The sequence below is a fragment of the Stegodyphus dumicola genome, chromosome 2 (assembly GCF_044657685.1).
Source record: "Stegodyphus dumicola isolate Sdum_Otavi_A_Nest chromosome 2, ASM4465768v1".
Lineage (NCBI taxonomy): Eukaryota > Metazoa > Arthropoda > Arachnida > Araneae > Eresidae > Stegodyphus > Stegodyphus dumicola.
Window position 1 is genome coordinate 593839 of NC_140769.1, and position 15374 is coordinate 609212.

General features: G+C 34.5%; 1 protein-coding gene across 1 annotated transcript in view; it reads left to right on the forward strand.

The window, feature by feature from the left end:
* Window positions 1–15054, forward strand: part of LOC146998350 (uncharacterized) — a 50524-nt gene extending 35470 nt beyond the window's left edge. The window contains exon 2 of the mRNA XM_085810375.1: window positions 9231–15054. Within this exon, the coding sequence (XP_085666501.1) occupies window positions 9231–11462 (2232 nt within the window). The 3' untranslated portion in view covers window positions 11463–15054. The remainder of the gene's footprint in view (window positions 1–9230) is intronic.
* The last annotated feature ends 320 nt before the right edge of the window (window positions 15055–15374 follow it).

A 15374-nucleotide genomic window follows, 5' to 3' on the forward strand; every position in this document is an offset into this window, starting at 1 on the left:
ATCATTTTCGTCGTATCTTTTGTGTTTTATTTTCTATAATAAGGGCAAAATATTCCTAAATATAAGTATAGGGATCAAGAGACCGTACAAAAAAGGTGGAGTTCGTAATTTTTACTAGCTTGATTGTATCAAATTTCAAACTGCCCAAATATGAATCTTTGAGTCATTTAAGAAACATTTTTGTGAGTGGACATATATATGTACGATTAATAGCAACGAAAATAAGCGCCGGGTAATATATTCTGTGGACACCGTGTATTACAATGCACCGTACTTCCTCCCTCTAGCTTTATAAGTGCCAGGTTCTGAAGATCTTACCCTTCCCCAGTCTATTCAGAGAACGAGCCCCCCCTAAATTTTGGAAAGGATTCATCTAAGTAGTGATGGTTGTTTTGTCCACACTAACACTCTCAAAGTACCTGCAAAGGTCACGCCGAATCTTTTCCTTCTAACACTCGAATTATATACCAGCATACGGCGAAGCAAACTCGAACGAGCATTTAATATACGATTCGGTTCACCTCCTCAAATTATTTACGGAAGATTTGAGGCCAGAGAAGTAGCAGAGACAAGAATAAGAACGGGTGAGATTCAGGGTACAGGGGGGTAGTAATGAAGATATCACATATTGCAATTGCTATGTATTCTTATTATAATGTAGGTTTCTTTTAAAGAAATAATATAGTAATGACATATATTGTTACGGATAAACATGAATACTTTTCATTTTATCCATGACTATTTTTCATTAGCAATGTTTTTACTGTAATCACGTTATTCGGAAATTAAGGGATTCGCGCAATTTTCTCCTCTCGATTTTCAGACGGGCGGGGATACGGTATTAAACACTTTATCAGAAATAAACCCAAAGCAGGCTAATGCGCATGGGAAAGGGACCAAAACTACGTACGGATCCTCACTTTTATCTATGAACTAAGTGTTGAGGATCCTAGTGAACTACTGAGCGAATAATAGCTGAAGTCCAGAAACAGACGTAAACTGAAGAATGGTTAATTACCCTTTATTGCTCAAAATAAAATCTAACAGACGGTCCCTTTCTCAGGACGTACACTGCGAAAAAAAAAGGGAGGGAGTGCAGTTCTTTATCTCCCGTTCTACTGGGCTGATTGACAAAATTCAAACTATGTTTTTCATGTCTCGAAAGGGTGACTTAGGATATATATTAGATTTATATATAGCATTGTTATAACATAGGTATTTTGATAGCAAATCCGTCTTTTTCTGAAATAACATACCAATCATTTTCCAGATTTCTATTCTACAAGTCAAATTATACCTAGATATTCAATTATGTAAAACTGGGTGCGAAATTTACGGAGAAATTGAAAAATTTATCTTGCTGCAGTTTTTTTCAGTTTCCGTCAAGAATAATTTACTTGGCGAACTTATTAATATATGGCAACCAATTTTCCTTTCCCTTCCATTATGGAGCGGAAAAAAAGGCACCTCGTTCCTATCTTTTTACATTGTGCATGAGCGGAAAAAAAGCAATTCTTAATAATTTTAGCAAAGTGTTTAAAACCACATTTGATGTTTCATCGCTTTTAACAAATATACCAAATTTTAAATCGCACTAATATATAAATTCACGTATATATTCGGAAATTTTGAATAAAAAAACTAATTTTTTGCAGGTATGATTAGAAATACGTCCGCTTTAAGATGATGGTAAAATTTTTATAGGTTATAATTCAATTTTTTTTTTTTTGAAAAATTTATGAAAATTATTTAAAATACAAATTTTAAAAATAAATCATAAAAAAATGAGCGAGTGTTACTTGAAATGAACCTAAATTTCGAAATGTAAAAGGAAGAATCGAATAAATTTGATAAAAAAAGAGAGATTTATAAACATATACCAAATTCTATTAACATTGAGGAGCTAACATTTTGAGAGCTACATCTTTAAAAACTACTCGTGCGATTTTTAGAAAACTTGGTAGTTTGGCGTCATTTGAGTCGTTGAATCGAAATATGGAAAACATTTGGCATGTTATTTCAGAAAGTCCGATTTTGTGTCAAAATTCCTATATTAGAACAATGCTATATATAAATCTAATTTTTTCTAAGGGAAACTGGCTCGTATACACGTTACACATGGGGAAAACCACGAAAACGCCCATGCAGCCAGCCCGTTCGCGGGATTCGAACCTCGGACCGACCTACCAGTGTTCAGCGACTTTACCGCTCGGCCGCTGGCGGGCCCCGAAATATGGAGAGAATAAAATAATTTTATAAAAAGAGATATGAATAAATACATATCGAATTAAAGTAACATCGAGGAGCTAAAATTTTGAGAGCTAAGTTTTCAAAGACGACTTGGTAGTTTGGCGTCATTTGAGTCGTAGAATGGAGATATGGAAAAAGATTGGTATGTTATTTCAGAAAAAGTTAAATTTTGTGTCAAAATATCTATATTAAAACAATGCTATATATAAATCTAATACATTTCCTAAGTCGCGCTTTCGAGACATGAAAAACTCAATTTGAATTTTGTCCATCGGCCCAGTAGAACGGGAGATATAGAACTGTCCTCCCCCCCCCCGTAGTGTACAACAAAGCCTCCACCTGTGTTTAAACTCAAAAATGTAAGAAATAAGAAGTTAACTAATGACTAACTAAAGAGATTTAGTCGAAACTCAAACAATTTCTAAACTATTTGTCCCGTAATATTAAATTAGCTATCAAGGGCTCGTAATACGGCCGAACGTAGTAACAGCTTAGACATACGTAGCCAAAAAGCAAACGCGCGCTATTCAGGAATCCTAATTCTCTCTCTGGAAATCAGTGGAACTTCGACTTGAATACTACTCCTTCTCATTTGCATTTCACGCGATTCTAAAAACCGTGCTTGAATTGCACCGGAGCCGGTACTTCTCAATTTTAAGGAGACGGTGGACTTTAAAAATTTAGTTTTTTAAGTTTGTGATTTGAACAAGAAATTTTGCACATATACATATTATAACATCAGTTTATAAAATATATGTTCAAAATTTCAATTTATTTTAAATTAAAAATTTTAAAAACAAATAATTGATTATTTTAATTAAAGATTAAAAGTGCTCCTTGCGCTCTAATTTTCAATATTTTTTCCTTAAACTTATTTATAAAGACTTAACAAAAGTTTTTGTGTATCCGTTATTGAATAGGATGAATCAAAAATTTTTAAAAAGGAATTTAAACCCAGTTTTCGGAAAAATATCACCTTTTGTTAAACATTATCACGAGTTTAAACTTCTTAATAACTTCGTATCCAAAAATGCATACACAGTTCTATTGTAACATATAACAAGATAGTTTCTTCCAAATACCATTCATTTTAAATCATTATAATTACATCAGCAGAGAGCCGCGATCAAAGAAAACGTTCTCTCTCACCAAGGTTCCCCTCATTTTTTGTTTCCACCCACTCATACCCTCATTCTGTTTTGCTCTGGAATTTTCATCAGCTATACTATAAGTATATTTTATTTTTGTGATGACAAAAGAACTTTCCCCTCCCACCCTGCGATTAGAGCTTAAATTGGGCCAGTGCTTCTTAGTTTTTGTAATTAATCCTATAATTATAGCCGGAACGCACCGGAGCTCTGAATAAGAAGGCTGCGGCACTCTTTTTACGTAATTGAATAACAATTTCAGTAGAAATTTTATCTCGAAAATTTTATTTTAAAAAAAAAATTATATTATTTCAATAAATAATTAATTATCTAATAATTATCAATTAAATTATAATTAATGATTTAATAATTATCCATTAAATAACAATTTATAAACATTAATTAAATACCTATTAATTAATTTGATAATAATTAACTATATAATTTTAAAATTATTAATGTGTTTAATAGTCATTTTATTTATTTATTTACTCTTGTTCCTCTTTGCTGACGGTCTTCCATAATGCTCCGGCACGTCTAATCTTAGAAATTAAGCCCTGTCTAAAAACTCATTCTGGTAACGAATTGCAAGCTGAAGCTGCCAAGAACTTCAAATAACTGTTATAAAATTAGAATATACCTTACAACTTCACAACGGAAAAATCCGGTAAATGATGTATTCGTATCTTCTGAAGGTTTCCCCTCGCGGTCGAAATTTGCCTGCAGGTTTATGGTCCGATCAGGAAAACCATAGACGATGTCCGTCACGTACCGGGAAGTGGAGTTTAAGGTCACCACCCTCAGCAGACGATTCTTTGAGGTGTTCCAAGTGAAATGAATCCTTTGGGACCTCGTTCTTTTATTTCCTCATAATTCTCCACCCGAGGCACTCACTTAATCTTCATACTAGAACGGTAGTTTAAGCAGATTGCAAGAGTCAAGTAGATTAATTGCGGCTTCTTTAAAAGGTTGCACGAAAAGTGGGTCATCCAGTAATGTCATTTAATAGTAGTAGTAGCAGTATGGAAATTCATCCCCCCTTTCCAACTAAAAGAAAGATAACCTTGCTCTTGAATGCTTTCGATGCAGGAAAGCAGAATTCTTTATTGCCAGTTTTACTTCCTTTTCTGTGTGTTTTAAATTTCTGTACAAAACTGTGCAGTAAACTAGTTAACTCATTTAATTAATTAAGTAATACGCTTCAGAGCGATACGCGGCTAGATCACTGACACTTTTATAGCTTCTGATTATTAATTAAAGTATTATGCATTATTTTTAGCCACATAACGTTCATCAGGAAAATAAAAAAAAATATTTAAAAAGAACACATATTATATTTATTTTAATTCCTTCCTGATACAGTGTTATAGGTTGCCACACATTTCTTTTATTTTCCTAATGTTATTTCTTTGAAACTAGCCCCTGGAACACCCAATCGCCTAAAACAGTTGCCGTAAAAACTATAAAAGTAAATAATGATTATAACGAGTCCAACGTATGTCATTTCATAAAAATATTTATTATTTCTAATTACACATCTTCGAGATTCCTATGCAGTTTTATTGAAATCAATTGGATTAAACAAAAGACAAAAAATTCAAGACCAGCGCTTATTTTCACTCACTTAGTTTGCTGCTCAGTAACAGAAAGATTAAAATTGAAAGTTAAATACCTTACGCTTTCCCGAATGGCAACATGCTGATGCATGGAGATAATAAATATTATGTTTGAAGCAGCGGCAATAAATTGCTTTTCAAAAGCCGAATTTGTGGATTAAAATTGCTGCATTTCTGGGAGGCTATGTTAAAAGTAAGAAATGAAATTAACAAGTGTTGTAAAGTTACGGTCGCAGTTAGGAGTATATACAAGATAGAAAGAAAAAATTATAAAATACAGACGCCGCTTAATGTAATCATTCGGATTTTATCATATTGCCAAGGTTCCACCCCTTTGTATTACTAAAACACAGAAAATACGTCGTTTATTCAAATTAACAATTCGGTGAATGGAATCTTTGAACTAAAGTAAAGTCACCTAAGTTCAAAATTGATTAGAAAACTTTTCAAGGCACAGAGAAACGTCGTCATTAAACATGGAATTATGTCTCCAAACAACTTATTTTCGATTTGAGTCAATCATTTAAAATTACGAAAAAAAAGTCTTGGTTTTCAATCATTTAAAATTACTAAAAAAAAAAGTCTTGGTTTTCAAGCAGATTTTTAAAAATTCTGCCGATTTTGAGGGTGATGAAACACAGGTCTCATCTATGCCGACCCCCCCACACACATTTTATTAGCTCAAAAGAGCGTTCGCTCAGAAGAGCTATCTATTAATTTCGTTTTGGCATTTTGTGTGGATTTGCTGTAAATGTCCGTATCACTTTTCAAACTGTTGCCACCCAGTATTATCGCCCTGCGTTATATTTAAAGAAATTAAATAATGAAGAATCTGCATAAATGTATGTATGTTTCTCGCATTGTGATAAAGCAAACGGTACCTACAGCCATCTAATTTTGAGTAACGTAATCCTCCTCCGAAAATTCCAAATTTGGGCTCCGTTGGAAGCCCAAATTTGGAATTTGTTTCATAATTAACAAACCCAACAATTTCAAAGCGAGCAATGGCAACACTGTAAGGAAGGGGGGAATTTGTATCTCCAACGCGGATAATTATTTATTTTAAAACCAATTATTTCTAACTTTTTACAGCTGCCGCTTTGGGAACTAGTGACCAGAAATTTTGTATTGCCACAAATATTTATATAATTTAATCTGCTTTGAATTTGGATGGAATTCTTTATATGGGCATTATCTTATAACTGAACAAAAATTCTGACGAATATTTTAATATTAAAAAATTTTATACATGAAAGCATTACAGATTTTTTTAATAGAATACACTTTATAAACTCAACTGAAAATAAGAATTTAACGTAGAATTCTTAGGATTTCTGGTTCGCAGTAGTTTTCAAATATTATAAAAGTTGTATATTAAATACGGAATTAAATTATGCAACAGAATGTCTTAAACTGTGCACGCAAGGTGGAAAAATGACGTGAACGCATAAAAATTTTTGTCACAAAGCTTATTAAATTATAAAACCATTTCTGGAAACACAAACTTTCCGGTTACTAGTTACCAAAGCAGCTTTATTATGTAGTCTGCTGTACAAAGTTGGAAATAATTGCTTTTAAAATAAATAAGTTATTCCAATTCTTGCAACAGTTACACATTCCAAGATCTTAAGGGTTACGAGCCTTCTTAGTGGAAAGAACATGATATTTAATAAAGGTAACACATAAAACGTTAAAAAGGTCCCTTTGGGCGTAATTGTAAAATCTATAAGCTTTCATATTTTTTTATCGTTTTGGGGGGGTCTAATTTTAAATTATACGTTGGCAAGTTCTCTTGCAGGGATGGGATGGCCTTCCAGTATTAAGAATTAGTGTTACAGCATCGGTCAAATAATTTTCAGGAATGTTATGATTATTTATACGAACGTTCACATTAAAAATAATATGAAGATTTCATAAACAAATTTTTGCATTTTCCTAAAATAATTCTCTAAAGGTACTTATTTATTACGTTTCTTGCTGCATTTTTATCAAATTAGTTGCATTGCTGTTTTGAATTATATTTCTCTCCTTGTTTAACCCTTTCCGGCACGCTACCTTTTAAAGACGGAGTTTTTATTTAAAAAAAAAAAAGGTAGGCAGTCTAATTAGGCCTAGAGCAGTACACAAGTAAAATATTGTGAAGATAGCACTTATGGTTTTAATTCTGTGGGTGTGCCCAAAGTGGCACACTGATTGAATAGAGCTTCGAAATGAGTGATGAAACGAGCATTGTTGTCAATGAATTGACCGATGAGATGCGGAGAAACAAAGAATACAGACTCTCAGTTGTCCTAAATTATCGGTGAGCCCGGTCTGGGCACACCTAGGGTTCGCCGTTTGATTTTAGGCAAGATTTCAAGGTAAAAATTTAAAACTAATATAGAATAAGGAGATTAGCATACAGCCAAAAAGTAACATAGAAATTTCTTTTCCAACAATTCCTTTTATACCCTAAAAAAAAAATCTTAAAAATTTCTTTGAAAAATGAGGGTCTTAAAAAACTAAACATAGGTAAAATATATGGACTGGTTTGTGTTGAGCTGTCATCTACTATGAATAAAGAAGGTTCAGAGTAATCTATAAATCCTTTTTCATTCATTTTTTCTGCGCATATAGAAGGAAATTTTTAGGTTGCCTCCACACCGGACACACTGTGCCGCAAAGGATTAATGTTATCAAAATACCCATAGACAGACGTAATCAAATTACGCGGCGCCTTCTGTACTTCATTTCCAGAATTCTTTGATTGGATTTTCGGAGCTTTAATTTCGCAAAATGCAGACGAAATCGATACTCTATTAGACAATAATTTCTACATAAAATATAAAAGAAAGAATTCGTCTGTGTGTGTCTTTCGTTCGTGCTGTGTGTAAGATAATAGACCCAGAGCCACGAAATTTGGTACGTAGGTGCATCTAGACAAGAGCCATTGCACCTCGAAGCAATTTTTTTTCAAAATTCGTATCAGACTTTATCTTTTTTGATGATTTCGAACCATTTTGAATAATTTTATTCTTTTAGAAATGTGGTTTTGGCAACAGTTTTTTATTCAATGATTTGTATACTGGACTGCTGACTGTTGAAAATATCGGATAAAATATTATTAATTATACAAGCAACACGCACATCACAATCTTCTTATTCTGACGCGCATGTGTCTCGCGAAGCACAACAGAAAGAATTTCCTTTTTTTCCTCTCTCTCTCTTTATTACTAATGTCAAAGAGATTTGTATATTTTGAATTATGTCATCCACAAAGCACAATTTTGTTTGGTTATTACTTTCTAATGATAGTTTCATTCTTTTAGAAATGGAGTTTTGGCAACAATTTTTTATTTATTGCTTTGGATACTGGACTGCTGACCGTTTCCTCTTGAAAATATGACATTTATTGCTTAGTTCATTGTAATTTTTTTATATTACGTTTTAATTATAAATAATTTTAAGTATATAATTTTTTTTTTTTTTTTTTTTTTTTTTTTTATAGGAAACAAAGTCCTTAACTTTCTTTATACCTTTTGAATTCTTAAGATTTTGCAACGGGAACTTTGTTAATTTATTTATTAGGATAATTAATATTTGTGTTAAGGGATATTGCTTATTATATTGTAATTTTTTATATATAATACATTTTTACTGAACTTTCTTCTTTTTTTTTTTTTTTAAATCCAAAGGGGCTTTGTCCCTGAAGGATTATTGTTTTGCGATTTTGCGTTGGTTCATTATAAATGTCCGTTTCGTATTTCAAACTGTTGCCACCGAATGTTAGAGTCCTGCATTATAGTTGAAGAAATTAAATAATGAAAAATCTGCATAAATGTATGTATATTTCTCGCATTGTGATAAAACCTAGAGCCATCGAATTTTAAATGACGTAATCCTACCGCGAATATGGGCATGCGGAAGCTCAAATTTGAAATTTGTTCTGTTTGTGAAAATCTGAAACCTTTCAGATTTTTTTAATATATTCTTTAAATTTTTTTTCATATTAATTTTTATATATTGCATTTTCGATAAAGTTGTTCTGCAGAGTAAAATTTTGTGCAGTTTTTAAATTTAATGTTTGGCATTTTTCTGGTACATTTGAAAGCCAGACGCGGCCAACACTATATAAATAATAATTTAAAACTAGTACTTTGTGAAAGAATTCCACTGCTAAAAATTTAAATTTTAACCTATTTGTATTAAATTATTAATAATTTTTATTTTCTTACAGGCCCTCGTAATATTTCTTGTTCTTATACCACTGGTATCAGCTCAGTTTCCTCCCAGACTGAGAAACCCGAATTTTCGAAATATACAAACGCCTTTGGCTACTTCGGCATCCAAGCAGACGCCATACTTATCTATACCCATCGTTCTGCTGCCAGACGGCCAAGTAGTTCCTAAACCGAGGCAAGTCAATTACCACTTCGTTGGAAATTCTCCTACACCAAAATTTCAATCCCAAGACAAGGAACGCAGTGCCAGATCTAAAGGTCTCTCAAATGAAAGGCCAACTGCCAATTACCAAGTTGTAATTCAGTCTTCTGCATCTCATTCGGAGCAGAAGAAAAAGTCGAGTCAGGCAGTACCACCACAAGGCAATAGCCAAGTGAGAGGTCATGGATTCAAGCAACAGTACAGTTCTCTCCAGCAATCGCAGCAAAATCGGCCACAGAAATCTCTTCAATCGCAGCAGATACAAATTCAAACACCGACTCAGAATCAACAAAGATATCAGACGCCTAATTCACCACAGAAGGCATCCACCAATCAACAAAACGCCGCTCATAAGCAAGCCGTGGCGAATTTTGTCAATTTTGCTACTGCTCTTGGAGCTTCAGTAACAGGACAACAGGTAACTCGTCAGCAGCAAAACTTTCAACAAACTACTCTGCCGTCTTCTGACGTTGGGTACCACGAGGTTGAGAGTTCAAAAAGTCAAGAAGGGTACCAACAGACACAAGCGAGTAATCAAAAACAAACAGATCCAACATTCTTCACTCAGCTGCAAAATTCACAGAACATTCATCTACCGTATACGCAGCAGATAATTCAAGCCCAGCCTAATGTATATCACAATCAGCAGCTGCAGCAAACTCAAAATCAGGCGGCTATATCGTCGCAAAACGCAAAACAGCAATCTCTCTCATCTAGTATCAGACACCCCGTTCCGACTTCAAATACTCAGGCAAATATACCGCAACAGAACGTGTACTTGCAGCAGAATCAACCGAATATTGCTCAACCTAATAGCTACGTATCTACTACCCAGCGTGCAATTCAACAAAGCTACAACACATCTCCATCTCAGAGCGCAGGCCAGCAAAGCTATTCATCCATTTCGCAACAAGTAACCAATCCAGCTGCTATTTACTCGAGAGTAAATGTCAAATCCCAATCTCAGCTGCTTAAGAACTCAGCTGTTCCTCAAACAGAATTCTCCAGCTATGCAAGCATCAATCCTGTTCAAAACCAGGTCTATTCAGCTGCAAATCAAGCTTCGCCGAGCCATTTTCTTTTAAATTCTCAAGCACAACAAACGAGTTACGCCAGCACGGCACAAGCAACGCCGTTAACATATACTTCACAACAAAATCCACAAACAGCTTCCTTTCCATCTCAAGTGTCGCAACCAACTACGGGACAAACTGGCTCTCAAACTGCATACGTTTCACTCCAAAGTGCGCAGGATGCTCAAGCAAACTATGTTCCTTCAATAAGCAACGGCCAAATAAATTATGTACCTGTGTCTCAGGCTTCGCAGCAACCTGATCAGTCGCAACCAAATAATGATCAAGCTTATACATTGATGCAAAATGCCCAAAATGTGTACGCGAACCAGAACGTCCCTTCCGTTTATGCTCCCCAATCGCAGTCAGCGTCCACTGCGTCGTCTTTAGAACCTGGAGTACAAATTTATAACCCTTATAACCCTAGTGAACAGGTGAGTTACACCACATCTAGCCAACAAACTCAAGCGAACTATGCTAATACAGCCCAAAGTGCAAAGACTTATCAGCCCTCCCAGTACAGCTACGTGATACAAAACCCACAAGATGGCAAAACCACTTATTCCAGTGAAAGTCAAGAAACCGAAAGTGAATCAGCTATCGGTAGTGGACAACTTATTTACGCATCATCGACAGCGAAACAAATACACTCCGCCCAGGCAGCTCCACATTACAGTGTGTCGCAAGCAGAGGGTGTTTCTTACGTTTCTTTTCCTTCCGGATATAAGACGGATAGTACCAGTTATGGTCACAGTCAGAAAGGAGTTGTGATTCCTGGAACAACGTACGCGAAAGTGACTCAAAGCACTTCTGCGCAAACTTCAGAAGACGATAGTGAACAGCCTGAAGACGACGAGGACGGCGACGACGAAGAAGCTAGTTACAAAGTTGTTTACATCCCCTTGGACATTCTGAAAAACATCTTGAGCAACAGCATTGAAAATCAGTCGTAGATGTCATCCCAGCAAAACGTTGCTTTGTACTGCATTTGTTACTGCTCTTTGCGTCATTTAAGAATGTAAATTTTTGAGCAGAGCGTCAAGCATTCAAACAAGCAAAGATATACATTCGACTATATCTTCGGCGTGGCTTGTATTCGCATCATACCATAATGAGTCATTTTCAAATGTGTTATTGTTCAGTGTGTACACTTACATAGTGTTTAAATGTGGATTTTCAATGTAATAAAAATCTAGCTGGCTAATGTCCGTCAGTTATATTCAGCATTTACTAGATCTACCAACGGTCTCAAACTGGCGGCCTTCGAAGAAATCTTATGCTGCCCCAAAACACGTTTCAATTATACAAAGTAATACCGTAAATGTTGCGAGATTAAGAATTGCATAGGAACCCATGCCCGGAAATGTGAGGGGTAAGTGATACTAGAGGTAGAAGATAGGAAAAGAAGCAAGAGTGATTAATTTGAAACATTTATTCGACGTAATACAAATGGTTTTGTTTTGTTTTATACGGGCGTTTGTTTTGTAATACAAATGGTGTACGACAGCTTCAATGTAATAACAGATGCTCGAAGTTTGCACCATCAGGCGCCAAATATGCCTGACACCGACGGACCATTGATTGCCGGAAATGTTCAAACACACCGGGAGTTTCTTTGATTCTATCAGCTGCGCAGGCGAGTTTTGCCACGAGATCCATTTCAGACACAACAGGATCGTGATAGACGACACTTTTGACGGCTTCCCACAAAATGAAATCAAGGCTCGATAAATCCGGTGAGGTGAGGGGCCAGGGAACTAGTCCACCACGCCCAATCTATGCATGCGGGAATGATCTGTTCAAATGGCTACGAACACCGAGTCCAAAATGAGCAGGAGCCCCATCGTGTTGGAATCACATATTGCGTCTCACTCTTGGTGGAACATCGTCAAGCAAATCGGGAAGAACCTGCTCTAGAAAGATCAAATAATTCGCGACATTCAAATGGTCCGTCGGTGTGAGGCATGTTTGGCGTCTGATGGTGCAAACTTCGAGCATCTGTTGTAACACTGAAGCTGTCGTACACCATTTGTATTCATGTCCAATAAATGTTTCAAATTAATCACTCTATTGTTTCTCTTCCCACTTTCTACCTCTGCTACCACTTATTCCTGACATTTCCGGGTTTAGGTTCCTGTGCAATTCTTAATCCTTATGATGTGCCCTACCTCCCCTATAAGTTTGTAGCAGCATTTACAGTACATCTTGTATTTTTGTTGCAAAGATTTCAAGATTTTAGCTGTTTGAAGTCCGAGTTTACATTATTTCCCTTACCATTAAAAACAAACATGAATAACGCACCAGAAAATGAAGTTATATTAATTTGCAACGGTCGATTTAAATCTTAGTCTGCGATTTTATTAACTTCTCAAAAAATAAATAAGCTCAATTGCGGATTTGCTTGAGAATACTTTCATATATGAACATCTGTTTTCCCCCAGAGTTGAAATTGAATATGAAAAGAAGCTAATTGCCCGGCGAGTGTCTAGCACAGCGATTCTCAACCGGTGGTGCGTGTACCACTTGTGGTACGCAAAGAAACATTTTTTAACTATTATTTTAAGATTTTTTAACTATTAAAATCAAAACTCTCGTGAAGAAAAAGAACAATTGATTGAAATTTCCTGTGATCGAACTCTAAAAGAAAGTTTTCAAAAATAACATACTTGTTAACTTTTGGCTGAAAAAAAGAATTTAAAGGCGTTTCAAATAAAGCTGTTAAATTTTTATTAACCTTTTTCCACAACCTGTTTGTGTTAATAAATATTTTCTTCCACGTTTTACTTGGAAAAGAAATAGGCACTTAGGAAAATCCCGTCGACCATTTTTGCCTGTTAAAAAAAAGATGCCAAACTATTCGATTTTTCGCCAAAAATGAGAAAGTCTTCTTCAAACACGCTGGGGTTGGTGTAACCTTGACTACACGCGTTAGTTATTCTTGAATAAAGACTCCTTTTTTGTTCCCCCTGTTGCTTTTATAATATATCTCCTTAATAAAAAAAATAATAGAAATTTTTAATGGATTGGATTATTTAATTATGGCAAAGGACACAAGGGCTATCTGCCTAAAGAAGGGATGCCTTCGTGGAGGACTTTCTAAGAGAAACTGCATTACACATGGGGAAAACCACGAAAACGCCTACGGGCAGCCAGCCCGTTCGCGGGATTCGAACCTCGGACCGAACTACAAGTGTTCAGCGTCTATAGTGCTCGGCCGCTGGCGAGGCGGAAATTTTGAATGAAAAATTAAATATAAATAATTGATAATATAATAAAGTTAAAAGAAAAAAATAGGAATAGAACTTTTTTTTTTTTGTGTGTGTATTTTATTTGGGGGGGGGGGGAGCCGTCTTTTGTGGTCGACCGGATTTTCTGTTAGAAATACAGAGAAAAATTAAAATTGGATCCTAATTTACAGGTTAAAGTTAAGTGAAATAAGACCAAATTTAATATTTAACCATCAGTTTATTTAAATAACAAAATGCAGCTGACAAAATTGTCATATAGCTACCAAACTTTAAATTTCAAATAGAAAATTAATATAAATTAATTTTTTGTCTCTTTGCGACTTAATTATTATTCATGTATGTTTTGATAAATGGTATTTAGTAGGCAAAATCTAAAATTTATAATGTATTTTTTCTTTTATTAATAAAAAATTCAGTTCGTTAAAAAAAATACCTGTCGGCTCTTTTTAGATTGTGCTTTCACTAAGCATACAGTTTGAGATCATTATAAAGCCAGTGTTTAAAATATGATACATACTCAGACTGATGATAAATCACCATGACAGTTCATAAAGTAGGAAAATGAGTGGAAACAAGTTAAGGTGATGAAAGAATTTTATTAACTATAATTAAGACTTTTTAAAAGCAATTAGTCAGAACCTTACAATACTGATCGCCATAGATTGTTCGCATTCCATTTACTAATATCGAAAATATCTTTCTGAATATTCATACCAATCTTGGGATATCAGATCTGCACATTTCATTATGTATCGAAATGGCTCAAGAAGACATTTTCATCTGCAGCAAAAACCAAATTAATGAAGATTCTGAAATTGAAGTGATCTACAGTTAAATGAGTTTCAAACAAAAGTCAGCGAAAGATATCCGCGAGTGAGATCAAATTGCTGAAATTCAGACAGATGACAACGAAGTATGACAGCTGAAAGATACAAATCCATGTTTTAAGTGTGTTAGGTTATTTTAGAGTGCTATGTCATTTTGACAGAGGAAAGATAACTTTTACTCAAAACCAGGTACTTTTACCTTAATTCGAATAAAGAGGAAGTCTTAATTGCGGATGACAGTTACGATATTAAAAATGACGAAAAATTTGAAGGACATCATTTTTTATGAAACATTCTAAGATTTCTTTAAATAATCTTAGCCAAAAAATACAAAATAGATTTAATAACAATCATTTTATCGGTGGAAATCCATTTTCATTTTGTGTGTGTGTATTATATGTGTTTCTTCTGTTCATTTTGTAAGATGTAACATTACGATTTATCGAACGATTAAAATGTTTAAAAAAGTGCTTAGAATTTTGAAATTATGTCAGAATATCTTTAATAGCACGGAAATTTATTTCATATCGCACATGGATTTTGTATTACCCAGGGGATTCACATATAATCAGTTATTTCGTGATTCTCTAATAACGATGCAAAAAATATGATTCATAGTCATACAGTTTTCACTCCGATGCGATAAGGAAACCACATATGAAATTTCCATAGAAAAATAAACTAATTATCTCTCATTATATCAGCAACAAAGGTACGCAGTTTGTAATGATTTTCATCTTTCTAATCAAATGGTCGTAAAAGCTCCAGTGCCACCCAATATTTCACCTAT